This window comes from Chiloscyllium plagiosum, chromosome 6 (assembly GCF_004010195.1).
Source record: "Chiloscyllium plagiosum isolate BGI_BamShark_2017 chromosome 6, ASM401019v2, whole genome shotgun sequence".
Taxonomy (NCBI): Eukaryota; Metazoa; Chordata; class Chondrichthyes; order Orectolobiformes; family Hemiscylliidae; genus Chiloscyllium; species Chiloscyllium plagiosum.
Genome location: NC_057715.1, coordinates 116,515,209 through 116,531,882, shown reverse-complemented (window position 1 = coordinate 116,531,882; position 16,674 = coordinate 116,515,209). Strand labels below are relative to the sequence as shown.

The 16,674-nt window shown below is 42.8% G+C and overlaps 1 protein-coding gene across 1 annotated transcript in view; it reads right to left on the bottom strand.

Moving 5' to 3' along the window:
* The window catches only part of inppl1a (inositol polyphosphate phosphatase-like 1a), a 105,240-nt gene extending 89,617 nt beyond the window's left edge, over window positions 1-15,623 (bottom strand). Inside the window, exons 1-3 of the mRNA XM_043692726.1 lie at window positions 15,619-15,623; window positions 13,413-13,521; window positions 11,050-11,139 (exon numbers count right to left, since the gene is read on the bottom strand). Of these exons, the coding sequence (XP_043548661.1) occupies window positions 11,050-11,139; window positions 13,413-13,521; window positions 15,619-15,623 (204 nt within the window). The remainder of the gene's footprint in view (window positions 1-11,049; window positions 11,140-13,412; window positions 13,522-15,618) is intronic.
* Between the last annotated feature and the right edge of the window lie 1,051 nt (window positions 15,624-16,674).

Here is a 16,674-nt window from a genome sequence, read left to right as displayed (position 1 = left end):
CGAGGAGGGGGGGGGTGGTAGGGGGGCGTGGACCTGACCAGGTAGTCATGGAGGGAACAGTCTTTGCGGAAGGCAGCAGAAAGGGGTGGGCTGGGAAATATATCCCTGGTGGTGGGGTCTTTTTGGAGGTGGCAGAAATGTCGGCGGATGATTTGGTTTATGCGAAGGTTGGTAGGGTGGAAGGTGAGCACCAGGAGCTTTCTGTCCTTGTTATGGTTGGAGGGGTGGGGTCTGAGGGTGGAGGTGCGGGATGTGGACGAGATGCGTTGGAGGGCATCTTTAACCACGTGGGAAGCGAAATTGTGGTCTCTAAAGGAGGCCATCTGGTGTGTTCTGTGGTGGAACTGGTCCTCCTGGGAGCAGATACGGCAGAGGCGGAAGAATTGGGAATACGGGATGGCATTTTTGCAAGAGGTAGGGTGGGAAGAGGTGTAATCCAGGTAGCTGTGGGAGTCGGTGGGTTTGTAAAAAATGTCAGTATCAAGTCAGTCGTCACTAATGGAGATGGAGAGGTCCAGCAAGGGGAGGGAGGTGGTCAGAGATGGTCCAGGTAAATTTAAGGTCAGGGTGGAATGTGTTGAAGTTGATGAATTGCTCAACCTCCCGACGGGAGTACGAGGTGGCGCCAATGCAGTCATCAATGTAGCGGAGGAAGAGGTGGGGAGTGGTGCCGGTGTAATTATGGAAGATTGACTGTTCTATGTAGCCAAAGAGACAGGCATAGCTGGGGCTCATACGTGGCTACCACCCTTTGGATGATGAAGATGCAGACTTCAGAAAGGATGAGCAAACAGGATACAGAGTGATAGTGCAAAGTGCTGTTCAAGTGAGCATAGTTATAGGGGATTCTAATATTAAGGGATTGGATTCTGATCTCCGCAAAGACAGTCTCAAAGGCTGCGTTGCCTACTTGACACCAAGCTCAGGACATCCTTTCTAGGCTAGAAAGAAATGAGGAGGAGGGGGGAGAGAATCTAATTTTTGTAGTCCATGTAGGTACAAATAACATTGGTAGGACTAAGAATGAGATTTATTGAGGGATTGCGAGCAGCTTGGAGCCAAATTTTAAAGCAGAAACACAAAGGTAATGATTTCCGGATTACTACCTGAGCCAAGTGTAAATGGTCACAGGATTAAAAAGTTTCAAGGGGCAAATGTGTGGCTCGAAGATTGGCATGGGAAAAATGGATTCTGATCCCTAGGCACTAGGTACCAGCACTGAAGAAAAACCTGATCATAGGAACATGCTTCATTTGAACATGCTTCATTTGAACTACAGTAGGACCAGTGTACTGGTGAATCTTATAATTGGGGTTGTAGACAGGAATTTCCTGAATGGAGAAAGGGGTTCAATTGAAGGGAAATTTAAAAACTAAACCAAAATGAGAAATACAGGGCAGTGAAGAGGTAAATGATAATCAAAGTGTGGCATAAACGGATCATGTTAGGTAATGTCAAAACCTTGCTTTGTTATTTGTGTTAAGGTTCAGGTGAGTTTCAAGATAAGGTTCTATTGTTCAAATATAGTTTCTTCATCATACAAACTTAAGTCCTTGTATGATGGTAAATTTGCGACCTTTTGTGAATATGTTTCAGTGACTAACCACAATGGTAACTGACTGAAAAATTAAACATATGATCTATCAAGCCAAGTTTCATTCTGAGGCCTGACTTATCTGGTATTATCAGCTGGGATCATAATTACATCATGGTATATATTAATGGTCTGGACCCTGAGGATCATTTGCAGATATGAAACTTGGAAGTGTTGTCAAGTATTAGGAAGATAGTGGTGAACTTCAAAAGGACAAAGATAGATTGGTGCAATGTGCAGACAAGGGGCAAATGAAATTTAATTCAGAGAAGTATGAGATGATGCACTTCGGTGGGAAGAAAATGGAGATACCATAAAAATTATACCTCTGAAAGGTCTGCAGGTGCAGAAAGATCTGGGTGCATTTGTGCATCAAAGGCAGCAGGTGAGGGTGATTAATCAAACCAATAGCATCCTGAGCTTGATCAAAGGTACAGATTACCAAATCAATTAAGTTATTTTAAGCATGTATAAAACATGGGTTTGACCTCAGCAGATACAATTGGTCAGTGGCATCCTTTTCTGCTGCAGCCATTCTCTCGTCTACATGAAACTGAGGCCCTCTCATTCCTGGTACCATCAAGTAAATCTCCTATGAACACTGCCGAAGTCATTCTTGCTCAAGTGCAAAAGGGACAGCGCACAACTAACCAACCCCAACCCTAATTAGTGTTTTTTTATGGTTTAACAGTTTTGTGCTTTCAACTTCATGCTTCTATTTATAAAGCTAATGACAACTTTATGCATTTTTTAAAAATAACACCCTTCTCAACTTGCCCAGCCACCTTCAGAGGTTTGTATATACTCTGCTTATGTACCCTCTTTGAAAATGTATAACATACTTTTTATCTCTCATTCTGACTAAGTTACTTGTTTTTCACATTCTGCATTAGATTCTATTTTCATACTTCTGCCCATTTCATCAGATTATATTCATCCAGAATCTGTAATAATCATCTTTATTTTCACAAATGACAATGTTTTCAGCTGCATATTTTGATATTATTTCCTATCTGCTCAAGTACAGGTTATTAATATATATCATAAATTGCAGTTGTCTCAGTACTAACCCCTGGGGATATCACTCTACACTTTCCTCCAGTCTAGAAAGATGTTTATCACTGCTCTCCGTTCCTTAGCCAAATTTATTTGCACACATCATGCCATGGGCTTTAGTTAGTATCTTTAATTAGTCCAACTAATTCATTAATATTCTTTCAGAGGGGACCCTAACAACCTCACTTCGTCTGCACTGACCTATGATTCCAGTCACACAACAAATGCAGACAGCCCTTAACATCCCCTCCAAATGACATAGCAATGTATCTAACAAAAGGTTCAACAATACTTATTGAATGGCAACTCCAGCAATAATAACCAGTCTTGTGAAAATAAATCTAAAATAAATAATCATCAAGTAACACATTGCAATTAACAGGAGAAACTCCCAACAATTACATCCTGTTTTATTCATCCATCCAAAGATCATGAAGCCTGACTTCCTCCTCTTCCTCCCCAGGGGAAAGCCATAGTGGTCAGGTCTCTGGCACTGAATCTGGCTCTGTGGCTCAGGAGAGAAAAGGGGAGAACAGAAAAGCGCTAGTGGTAGGAGATTCAACAGTAAGAGGAACGGGCAGGAGATTCTGTGGTCGCGAATGAGACTCCCAGAAGCTATGTTGCCTTTCAGGTGCCAGGGTCCAGGATGTCTCTGATCGAGTATACCAGGTTCTGGAGGGGAAGAGTGAGCAGTCAGAAGTTGTGGTGCACATTGGTTCACCAATGACACAGCCAGGAAAAGGAATGAGAATCTAAAAAAGTGATTTCAGAGAGTTCGGTTAGAAGCTAAAAAGCAGGAAGTACAGAATAGTAATTTCAGTATTACTACTGGTGTCACTTGCTAGTGAGGTGAAGAACAGGGAGTGAGTGCAGCTAAACATGTGGCTATGGGGCTGGTGCAGGAGGAAGGTCTTTACATATGTAGATCATTGGGGTACCTTCTGGGCAAGGTGGGACCTGTGCATGAAGGGAGCGTTGCACTTATACTGGAGGGGCACCAATGTCCTGGGACGGAGATTTGCTAGTGCACTTTGGGAGGGTTTAAACTAGTTTGGCAGGGGGGTGGGACCCAGAGCTACAGATCGGAGGAGAGGGTAGTTGTTGGATGGGCAGAAATGGAATGCAGAGAGTCTGTCACGAAGGATACAAAATTGACAGGGCAAAGGGATGGATGAAAATGTGTCTGTTTCAGTGCAATGAGTGTCAGGAATAAGTGTGATGAGCTTAGAGCATGGATCAGTACTTGGAACTATGTTGTTGTAGCTATAACGGAGACATGGATTCCACAGGGGCAGGAACGGTTGCTACATGTTTTAGGGTTTAGATCTTTTAAAAAGAACAGGGACGGGTAAGAGAGAAGGGGAAGTAGCACTGTTAATCAGAGAGTGCATCAGATTTGCAGGAAAAGAGGCTGTTGAAGAGGGTTTGTCTACCGAGTATGGGTGGAAGTCAGTAACAGGAAAGGATAAGTCTCTTTATTGGGTATTTTCTATAGAACCCCCAATAGCAGCAGAGAGATGAAAGAACAGATTGAACAGCAGATCTTGCAACGGTGCAGATGTAACAGACATGTTGTTATAGGTGATTTCAACTTCCCCAATATTGATTGGAACCTCCTCAGTGCAGATGGCCTGGATGGAGCCGATTTTGTGAGGTGTGTTCAGGAGGATTCCTTACTAAATATATAGATAGGCTGACGAGGGGGTAGATAATATTGGATTTGGAGATAGGCAACGAGCCAGGTCAGGTGTCAGATCTCTCGGTAGGACAGCATTTCAGTGACAGTGACCACAACTACTTCACCTTTACCATAGCCATGGAGGGGGATAAGAGCATACAATATGGGAAGGTATTTAATTGGGGGAGGAGAAATTATACTGCTATTAGACAGGGGCTGTGGAGTATAAGTTGGGAACAATTGTTCTATGGGAAAGGCACAACAGAAACGTGGAGGCTGTTTAAGGAGCACTTGTTGAGAATATTGAATAACTTCGTCCCACTGAGACAGGCAAGGAATGGTAAGGTGAAGGAGCCTTGGATGATGAGAGCAGAGGAGTTTCTCATCAAAAGGAAGGAAGCTTACTTAAGGTTGAGGAAGCAAGGATCTGGCACAGCATTAGAGGATAAGAGGATAGCTAGGAAAGAACTCAAAAATGGACTGAGGAGAGCTAAAAGGGGGCATGAAAAAACCTTGGCAGGAACGATTAGGGAAAACCCAAAGGCATTCCATACATGCGTGAGGAATCAGAAAATGATCAGAGAGAGAGAGGGTAGGGCTGACCAGGGATAGTGGAGGGAACTTGTACCTAGAGTCTAAAGAGGTAGGGGAGGCCCTGAATGAGTATTTTTGCTTCAGTATTCACCAGAGAGAGGGACTTTGTTGATAGTGAGAACACCATGGAGCAGGTTAATAGACTTGAACAGATAGATGCTAAGGAAGTGGATGTGCTGGAAATTCTGGGAAGCATCAAGGTAGATAAGTCCCCAGGGCCAGACCAGATATATCCAAGGTTACTACGGGAAGCAAATAGTGAGATTCTACGTCTCTGATGATGATCTTTGCCACCTCACTCTCCATTGGAGTAGATTAGATTAGATTACTTACAGGCCCTTCGGCCCAACAAGTCCACACCGACCCTCCGAAGAGAAACCCACCCAGACCCATTCCCCTACATTTACCTAACACTACGGGCAATTTAGCATGGCCAATTCACCTAACCTGCATATTTTTGGACTGTGGGAGGAAACCAGAGCACCCGGAGGAAACCCATGCAGACACTGGGAGAATGTGCAAACTCCACACAGACAGTCGCCTGAGGTGGGAATTGAACCTGGGTCTCTGGCGCTGTGAGGCAGCAGTGCTAACCACTGTACCACCGTGCTGCCCACCAGTAGTACCGGATAGTTGGAAAGAGGTGAATGTTGTTCCTCTGTTCAAGAAAGGGAATAGGGAAATCTCTGGGAATTACTGACCTGTCAGTCTTACGTCTGTGGTTTAAAAAAAAAGGTACTGGAAAGGATTCTCAGAGATAGGATTTTTGACCATTTGTAAACATGTAGTTTAATTAAAGATAGCCAGTATGGCTTTGAGGGGGGCAGGTCATGCCTCACAAGCCATACTGAATTCTTTGAAGACATGATGAGATACGTTGAAGAAGGTTGAGCAGTGGATGTGGTGTATATGGATTTCAGTAAAGCATTTGATCAAGTTCCCCACAGTAGGCTCATTCAAAAAGTTAGGAGGTATGGAATACCGGGAATGTTAGCTGTCTGACTTCAGAATTGGCTGACCAAAAGAAGACAGGAAGTGTAGTGGATGGAATGTATTCCGCCTGGAGATCGGTGATTAGCAGAGTCCCGTAAGAATCTGTTCTTGGGCCTCTGCTCTTTGTAGTTTTTATAAATGACTTGGATGAAGAAGTGGGAGGGGAGGTTAGTAAGTTTGCCAATGACACAAAGGTCAGTGGTGTTGTAGATAGTATCAAGGGCTGATGCAGGCTACAATACGACATTGACAGGACGCAGAACTGGGCTGAGAAGTGGCAGATGGAGTTCAACGTGGACAAATGCGAAGTGATTCATTTTGGAAGCTCAAATTTGAATGCTGAAAACAGGGTGAAAGATAGGATTCTTGGCAGTGTGAAGAAACAGTGGGATCTTGGAGTCCATGTCCAAAGATCCCTCAAAATTGCCACCCAAGTTGATAGGGTTGTTAAGAAGGCTTTCATTAACGGGGGATTGAGTTTAAGAGCCGAGAGGCTTTGCTGCAGCTTAGACCACACTTGGAATATTGTGTCCAGTTCTGGTCGCCTCATTATACGAAGGATGTAGATGCTTTAGAGAGGGTGCAGAGGAGATTTACCAGGATGCTGCCTGGACTGGAGGGCTTGTCTTATGAAGAAAGGTTCAGTGAGCCCAGGCTTTTCACACTGGAGAGAAGGCAGCAGAGACGTGACTTGATCGAGGTGTACAAGGTAATGAAAGTAATAGAGTAGATAGCCAGAGACTTTTCCCCAGGGCAGAAAGGCTGTCGCAAGGGGTCACAATTTTTAAGGTGATGGGAGGAAGGTATAGGGGAGATGTCAGAGGTACGTTCTTTACTCAGAGTAGTGGGTGCGTGGAATGCACTGCCAGCGGTGGTAGATAAGTCAGATACATGAGGGACATTCAGTGACTGCTGGACAAGCAGATGGACAGCAGTAAATTGAGGGGTGTGTAGGTTAGGTTGATCTTAGATTAAGATAAATACTCGGCACAACATTGTGGGCCGAAGGGCCTATGCTGTACTATTCTATGATTCCTGCATGCCAGGGCTGCATGGTAAGTGCTAAAAGTTTTCCCACCAGCAATGTTAATATCATTGGTCTTACGTGGTCAGGTTTATCTGTGACCCCTGTTTCTGAACAAAGGTACAACATTCACAATCCTCCAGTGCTCTGGTACCATCCCAACTGGATCGAGTAATGCAGCTTCTTACTGGAATAGCCTTTCAACAGCATCACATACAGTAAAGGTTCAAGAATGCAGCTCACCACAACCTTCTCAAAGGCAACAAATTCTGCCCCAGCCGGAGATGCCCACGTGCCATGAAAGAAGAAAAGATACACAAGGAGGACTGTGTATCCTTTTTTGCTCAAAGAACTATGCATCTGAACCCCCAGGTCCCTATGTTCAACAACACTACCCAAGGCCCTTACCATTAAGTGTATAAATCCTGCCCTTGTACGCTTTACCAAACTAAAATACCTTGCATTTCTGACTACCAAGTTCATTATTTTTTACATTCCAAATTAAATTCCATGTTCACACGTGCACAATTTCTGGCCTTTCTTCCCTCTACAGCAAAGGCTGCATCTAGACTGGGAAAGCTTCCAGTGGTTTACTTTATTTTTTTATGGAGCATGGGCTTCGCAGGTAAAGCCATTTGTTGCCCAACGACAACTGCATTTGAACAGAGTTGTTTACTGGACCATTTCAGAGGGCGATTGTGTGTTAATCACATCATTGTAGGTCTGAAGTCCCAGATCAGGTAGGGACAGAAGATTTCCTTCCCAAAAAGGACATTTGAACCCAAGAATGAGCCTGGCAAATTTCATTTCTGGTCCAGTAACAATTCAACTTCACCATCTTCCTACACGCCACCTTATTAATCACCACCCAATGACTGATTTTCTATCCTAATCATAAAACCATAACACTTTGGAAGAGAGGTAGGCCATTCAGCCCATCAAACCTGCCTCAACAGTCCTCTGTGGTAAAGAATTCCACAAATTCGTTATCCCCAGAGAGGAAATTCCTCATCTCCATTTCAAATGTGCAACTACTCAGAAATCATGCTCTGAGATTGTGACTCTGAGAAAAGTGATGTGATTGAAGGCAGATAAATCCCAGGGCCTGATAATCTACATCTCAGAGTACTTAAGGAAGTGGCTCTAGAAATAGTGAATGCATTGATGGTCATTGTTCAGGATTCTTTAGACTCTGCAACAGTCCTTGCAATTGGAGGGTAGCTAATGTCACTCCAATATTCAAAAAAAGATGTAGAGAGAAACCAGGGAATTATAGACCAGTAAGCCTAATATCGGTAATGGGGAAAATTCACAAATTCATTATCAAGGACCTTAGAGCGGAGGATTTAGAAAGCAGTGGCAGGATCACCCGGAGCCAGCATGGATTTATGAAGGGAAAATCATGTTTGACAAATCCATTGAAATTCTACAAAGATGTAACAAGTAGAGTTGACAAGGATTAGCCAGTCGATGTGATATATTGGACTTTCAGAAAGCATTTGACAAAGTTCCGCATAAGAAATTATTGTGCAAAATTAAAGCACACAATTGGGAAGAGTATGGAGATGGATAGAAAACTGGTCCTTTTCAGATTAGCAGACAGTAACTAGTGGGATGCCATGGGGATCAGTGCTGGGACTCCAGTTATTCACGATACATATTAATGATTGGAATGAGGGAACAAAAGGTAACATCTCAAATTTGCAGATGATATCAAATTGGTTGGGAGAGTGAACTGTGATGAGGATGCAGAGTTCCTTCAGCATGATCTGGGCAGGTTGGGTGAGTGGGCAAATCAATAACAGATGCAGTATAGATTGAACAGTATAAATGTGATGTTGGAGGCAAAAACAAGGCGGCAGATTACTACCTGAATGGCTGTAAATTGAGAGACTTGGGGACTGTGCAGCATGACTTGGGTATCTTTGTGCACCAGTCGCAGAAGGTAAGCATGCAGGCGCAGCAGGTGGTCAAGAAGGCAAATGGTATGTTGGCCTTCATTGAGAGAGGTTTTGAGTACAGAAGCAGAGATGTGTTGTAGTTATCAGGGTCATGGTGAGGCTACTCCTAGAATATTGTGTGCAGTTTTGGTCTCCTTTTCTGAGGGAGGATGCTCTTGCTCTCGAGGAAGTGCATCAAAGGTTTACCAGGCTGACTCTGGAGATGGTGGGACTGATATATGGGGAGAGATTGACTAGGTTAGGACTGTTTTCGCTGGCGCTCAGACAAATGGGGGTTGGGGGTGGGTGGGGGAGTAGAGTGGATCTCTTAGAGACTTATTAAAATTCTAACAGGACTAGACAGGGTAGATGCAAGGAGGATGTTCCTGATGGTGGGTGCGTATAGAACCAGGGGTTACAGTCTGAGGATTCGGGGTATGCCACTTAGGATGGAGATAAGGAGACAATTCTCCACCCAAAGGGTTGCGAGCCTGTGGAATTCATTACCAAAGGAAGTATTTGATGCCAAAGCATGGAATGTATTCAAGAGGCAGCTAGATATAACACGTGGGGTGATTAGGATCAAAGGTTATGGAGAGAAAGCAGGATTAGGCTATTGAGTTGCACAATTAGCCTTGATCATGAATCAAAGGGCTGAATGGCCTTTCCTGCTCCTATCTTCTATATTTCTGTTCCCTCTGATCCTAGCCTCTCTTGCAAGGGGCAACAACCCTATCAAGACCCCTATGAATCTGATGTTTCAATAAGATCTCCTTTCAATCTTCTAAACTCTAATGGGTACTAGCCCTACCTCCTTAAACACTCCAAGAATATCTTTTCATACCCAGGATCAACCTAGAGAACCTTCTCTGGACTGTCTCCAATGCCAGTAGATCTTTCCTTACTTTATGGACTCAAAACTGTTCACAGCATTCCAGCTGTAGAATGACTAGTACCTTATAGAACTTTAACAAAACCTCCCTATTTTTATACTCCATCCCCAGTGAAATAAAGGTCACCAGTTCATTTGCCTTCCTTATTACCCACTGAACTTGGATGCTAGTGTTTTTACGATGCAGGATGAGGACTCCCAAATCCCTTAGGTTTCTGCAGTCTTTCTCCATTTTAATAAAATTCAGCTTCATTATTCTTCCTGTCAAAGTACATAATCTCACTTTTCCCCACATTATATTCCATCTGCCAAGTTTTTGATCACTCCCCTAACTTGTCTACATCTCTCTGCAGACTGCGTTACTCTCACCACTTGCCTTCCTCACATTTTTGCATTGCCTGCAAAACTGGCAATAGTATATTCACTTCCGTGATCAGAGTCATTCATATATATAGTGAATAATTGTGGCCCTTGTACTGATCCCTGTGGCACACCACTAGTTACAGACAGCAATCCCTTTACTTTCTATTAGTTAATCAATCCTTTCTCCTCTATTCAATATTTTAGTACTTAAGCTCACTATCATAGTTGCCCTGAAAGCAGAAGTGCTTTAAGATGGAAAGTGCTTTTTTGATCACTCAACCATGTCTACTGCATTCACAAAGTCTTTTCACATCTCTGTTTAAGTGCCCAACCAACTTCATCCTTCCTTTGCTAACTGCTTTATTATTTACAGCCATAGAGTCATTACAGCACAGGTGGTGGTCATTTGCGGCAGAGTTCTGCCAGCGCTCTGCAGAGCAGATAGTCTGTAGTCAATCTCATTCTCCTAGCTCCATCTAAATATAAAAGATATGGCAGCAGGATTTAAATTATCAATGACAGTGAGAAAATACAGGCTCTTAGGCTGATCAATGCCTATCATCCCCTTCAGATGGGCAAGTTCATGTACTATCTTCCTCAATCATCAGTAAAGCCTCACATAGGAAGGTTGACTCATTACATTTCTTACTTCCTCCTGTGAAAGATTAAAAACAACTTTGATAACTATTTTTGTGCTGATGAATAAGATAATACAACGAAGCATGTAATCATCGTATACAGCCACAATGTTAAATGTTAAAGCAGCGTGAGCAAATTATTTTGGGAGTAGACAGTGATAAATGAGCGAGAGAGCTTCTACTTACAAAGAAAAACATAACAGGCACAAACTATAAACTTCTTGGGTTGCAATAACAAAAACCATTCATTACATACACAAGGACAATGGCCCCTCACCTTGCGCTCCATAGACGACAGGAGGTCCTTCAGGACAGAAAGCTTCACAACTAGATTTTCCAACTCCTGATCGCCACCCTGACTGCTGGCCTGCAAAAAAAACACATGCCACTTCCATCAGCACAGCAAAACCTAGCTGAGGAAGAAAGAAACAATTGGGACTGCATCTAATATCAGAGAAAGACTGTCATACAGACTGATTGATTGTCTCCTCAGACAATAATGAACACGGTGAGTGTTGGGAAAGTGGAATTGGAGCCAACGATCAGCCACAATCACATTGAATTCACTGACAGAGTCGGTGGGCTAAATGGTCTATTCCTGCTCTCATGTTCCTTCATATGGAAATAAGAAACATAGAGATACCCATTTAAAGCTGAGGATGAGCTTTCATCTTTGGGTCCCATTAGTCTGTGCAATTCTGTTTTACAAAAAACAGGAGGTTATCTTTTATTCACTTAAGGACATTGGTGGCATTTATTTCCTGTCCATAATTGGCTTTGAGGTAGTGCTAAGCTGCCTTCTTAAAACATTTCAGTCTAAATGCTGTAGGTAAAGCCACAATGTCTTTAGTGAGGGAATTCCAGGATTTTGACCAATTGATATTGAAGGGATGGCAATATATTTCCAAATCAGGATAGTGAGTGGCTTGGAGAGGAACTTGCTGGAGGTGATCTTCCCATGTATCTGCTGTCCTTGTCCTTCTAGATGGAAGTGGTTGTGGCTGTTGAAGCAACTTTGGTGAATTTCTGCAATGCATCTTGTAGATGGCACAAACTGTTGCCACTGAGCATTGATGGTGGAAGGAGTGGATGTTTGTTGATGTGGTGCCAATCAAGTGGGCTGTTTTATCCTGGACGGTGCCAAGCTTAAATGCTTTTGCAGCTGCACCCATTCAAACAAGTGGGGAATATTCTATCACACTCCTGACTGGTGCCTGTAGACATTAGACAGGTTGTGAGGAGACAGGTGGTGAACTAATCACACCATATTCCTAGTTTCTAACCTGGTCTTGCAGCCACTGTATTTATGTGGCAAGTCCAGTTTCTGGTCAATAGTAACCCTCTCCCAAACGTTGATAGCGAGGGATTTGGTGATAGCTACATCTTTGTACGACAAGGGACGACGGTTAGGTTAGAATCATAGAACCCTACAGTGTGTGTGTGTGGGGGGGAGAGAGCCTATTGAGTCTGCACTGACCCGTCCAAAGAGCACCAACTCAGACCCACCCTTCCACCCCATCCCGGTAACCTCACATTTATCATGGCTAATTAACTTACCTTACACATTCTTGGACACCACTGACAATTCAACATAGCCAATCCACCTAATCTGCACATCACTAGACTGTGGGAAGAAACCGGAGCAGCCGATGGAAACCCATGCAAACAAAGGGAGAATGTGCAAACTCCACATAGACAGTTACCGAAGGCTGGAATCAAACCACAGTCCCTGACGAACTTCTGCAGATATGCCCTGCAGCTGAGATGACTGACCTCCAACAGCCACAAACATTTTGCTACGTACCAGGTATGATTCTCACCATCACACAGCTTGCCCCGATACCCACAGATTCCAGTTTTGCAAAGTTCCTTGATGCCACACTCGTTCAAATGTGGCCTTCAATGTCAGTGGCTATCACTCTCACTCAAATTGGCCTCCAGAGAGGTTACTATTGAGCAGATGCTGGTGCACAGCAGTGTCGATGAGACCTTCCATCACTTCACTGATGATTGAGAGTAGATTGATGGGGCAGTAATTGACCAGGTTGGATTTGTCCTGCTTTGTGTACACAGGACATACCTGGGCAATTTTCCACATTGTTGAGTGTACGCCAGTGTTGTAGCTGTACTAGAAGAACTTAACTGGAGGAGTGGCAGGTTCTTGAGCAGAAGTCTTCAGTACTATTACCAGAACATTGACAGGGACCAGTCTTTGCACTATCCAGTGCCTCCAAATGTTTCTTGATATCAAGTGGCATGAATTGAATTGGTGGAAGACTGGCATCTGTGACGCTGCAGGACCTCTGGAGGAGATTGAGATGGATCATCCACTTGGGACTTCTGGCTGAAGATTGCTGCTAATGTTTCGGCCAATATAATATTTATGATGTATTAAGATTTTTGATTAACGAGGGAGTTGAGGGGTATGGTATGGATAAGGGCATACAGCAAAATGGACATGAGACAAAAAAAGTCAGCCATAATCTTATAGAATAGTAGAGTAGGGCTGAATGGCCTAATCCTGTTCCTTAAGCTTGTGAATTTCACTCTTGCTGACCTCATTGACAGAAAACAAAATAAGACAAAACTATAGGTTTAACAATCAGAGAATTCATATCTTAAAATAGAAAACATTAGTACCTGCTGGATAAGCCGCGTCAGTAATGGAGAACTTTGTTGGTCAAATATCTTGGATAATATTTCCAGGCCAGCCAGGACTTTATCAACTTCACTGGAAGGAGAATAAAATCTTTAAACAATAGATGGGTGAGGTAAAACAATTAACTGTGGATATAGTAGGGTAATAATTACTTTCTGGGCTAACACAAGAAATAAAAACAGGAGTGGATTTGTCCCCTCAATTCTGCTGTGCCACTCAATGATGTGCCTCATGTCTTCAATTGTGCCAGATCATGAGGAGTAATCCATAAGGTGGTGGTCTAAAATTTGGAAACAGAACACTGTAAATCCTGTGTCATGGGTTCATAGTCCCAGGTGAACATATTGCTCCCATTAAGTCGTCAAACTTTGGTCCTATCAATGCTGCAGGATGTGGAGGCTGTCTTTCAAAACATAGCACTCTTGCATGTCAGTCAGAAAGCTGTGCCCTGAACCACCAGCTACTCCAGAGGCCTGTCCACAAGCATTTAGGTTGATGTTTAGTGCAAGAAAAGAATGCTACAGTGTTGGAGGAAATGTTAAGTCAAGATGCGTGTAAAAGGTCCTGTGTATTAGCCACAGGAGTGAGCCCTGGTGTTCTGGCCAAGATTTATTCTTCAGTCGATAGCACTACAAGGGATTATATAGTCAACTTATAAACTGCTAATTTTAGGAGCTTACACCTCAAATACCTATGTATTTTTTATAAAACTGCTGAGGATTTCTGCATCTATCACCCTGCCAACCACCAAGTTCCAGACCCTGGTGAAACCAAGACTCAAGTTCTCTCTAATCCTCCCAGATGTTTTAAACCTACACACTCTGGTCACTAACTCTGCTAATGGAAAAAATACTTGAATAATATTATATAGCCTATCCAATTTGTCTTGACAGCTAAAATTCTCCATGTATGGCAAATGTCACAAATTTCTTCTGCACTTTCTCTGGTATGATCACAACATTCCTGTAAAGCTGTGACAAAAAATGTATGTAGTAGACTAACTATGCTGCCAACACTTACACTCGCAGCCTCAGACAATAAAGGAAAAGTACCCAATGCACCTTTTTGATTACTCGTCGACCTACTGCTGTATATTTTTTCACAAATCCACATCTAAGGCCTTTTTGTTGCTCTACGTTTCTCAGAATATGAGTATTTAATGTGCATTTGCTTGCCCACACTGTCCTCCTGGAGTGTATTCCAGAGACACCAACTGAGCCAAACTAGGCTTGCAAAGTATCACCTGACCTCAAATGGTATGCAACTTAGGAGGAATTGTTCACAGAATATTTCTTAAGGAGCTGCTGGCACATCATTTTAAGAAGTTTACACATCGCCATACAGTACACACAATGAGAGAATTCCTTTATGCTGCACTAATTATTGAGTCATTGAGGAGATGTTGGTGTAGTGACATTGGACAAGTAAATCCCAAAGTCCAGTCTAATGCCATGGTCGCATGAGTTCAAAATCCATTATGGCAGCTAACCATAGGATCATAGGTAGCAGGAACAGGAGTAGGCTATTTAGCCCCTCAAGCCTCAATAGGATCACGGCTGATCTAACATGCCTGACAAGTTATCCACATTCTAGACATTTAAACTCTGTATTCCCATGCTAGTCTTTTTTTTTTACTATTTCAATTCAGTGACAATGTTTAAAACTTCTGTACCTAAGACGGTGCCGAGAAGCAACATGACAAACATTTCACTATTTGTTCCAGTGCACGTGACAATAAAAGCTATTCTATTCTATTCATCCTCTTCACTCTGATGGCCCTGATACTCTTGATTCCCCAAGTGATCAAAAATCTATGTCAGCCTTAAATACACACAAGAACTATGCCTCATAACTCTGTGCGGCAAAGAGTTCCAAAGACTCTAAACTCTCTGTAAGAAGAAAATCCTCAATTCTTAAATAGACACCCCTTTATTCTGAGAGTATGCCGTGGTCCAAGATTCTCCAGAGGGGAAAAATCTTCTCAACATTTATCCTGTCCAACTTAAGGATTCCATGTATTTCGTTGAGCTCACTTTCCATTCTAAATTCTAATGAGTCCCAAGCTGTTTAACATTTGGTCATAAAACAATCTCTCCAAACAGAAATCTTCCTTGCAAATCTTCTCTGAATTGCCTCCAATGAATATTATCTTTCCTTAAATAAGGAGAACAAGATTGCGCCGCATACTTCATATGTGGTCTCACCAGCATCTTGTACAGCTGCGGTGGAACTTCCTTACCCTTATACTCCAACCTCCTTGAATTTAGGGTCAACATTCCATTAGCCTTTCTCTTTACCTGCTGTGACTCTGTACGAAGTTTGTGTTTTGTGCCTAAGTCTGTCCAAGTCCCTCTGTGAAGCAACTTTCAGCAGTCTATCTCCATTTAAGTAACATTGTTTCTTTTGCTCTCCCTTCTCATTTTCTCAGATTACACTCCATTTGCCCAATTACTAAATCTACTAACTTCTATCAACTGTATCCCTCCCACAACCTGTCTTTCTACCTATTTTGTGCTGTATGCAAAGTTGGTGACAGTACATTCACTTCTTTCTTATTACAATTGACTGTTAACTGCCACAAGGACAATTCAGGCTGAGGAACAAATGCTAGCCTTTCTAGCAAACCCCCCACATAGTAATAAAGTACATTAAAAAAAAGTCTCCCACATTCATAAACACACAGGCAAGTTACAGCACAGCAATTAATCTGCAATATGCAGATGATCAGTAGCTAGGTAGCTGCTTTTAACTGAAGCTGATTGGTTCTCAGTTAACTGAGTAGATTGGAACTGGAAACAAGTTACAGAAACAGAATCTCAGAGAAGAGACGCAGAAGAATCTGTCATCCTTACCGGGTCTGGCCTACATGTGACTCCAGACACACAGCAATGAGACTGACATTTTACTGCCTTCTGGGGCAATTAGGGATGGACAATAAATGCTGGCCTGGCTGGTGACGCCCACATCCCATATATGGTTTTAAAACTACTTATAGTAAATAATAACTTTTCTTCGTACAGAGATCTGGTCCGTGCCATCAACCTTGGTCTGAAAGTCAGGTAAATGGTTACTTAAAATTTGTATCATTAGAAAACTTTAACATTTGGTATGACCCCAGCAATATCAGGGCATGACTTACGGTGCGCCATCCCAGTGGTTTGCAACAAAGCATCAACAGTCCAACTAAATCGTCACAAAAACTACCAGACTTTCATAAATTTCAAATACTCATGCCCTGAGGGG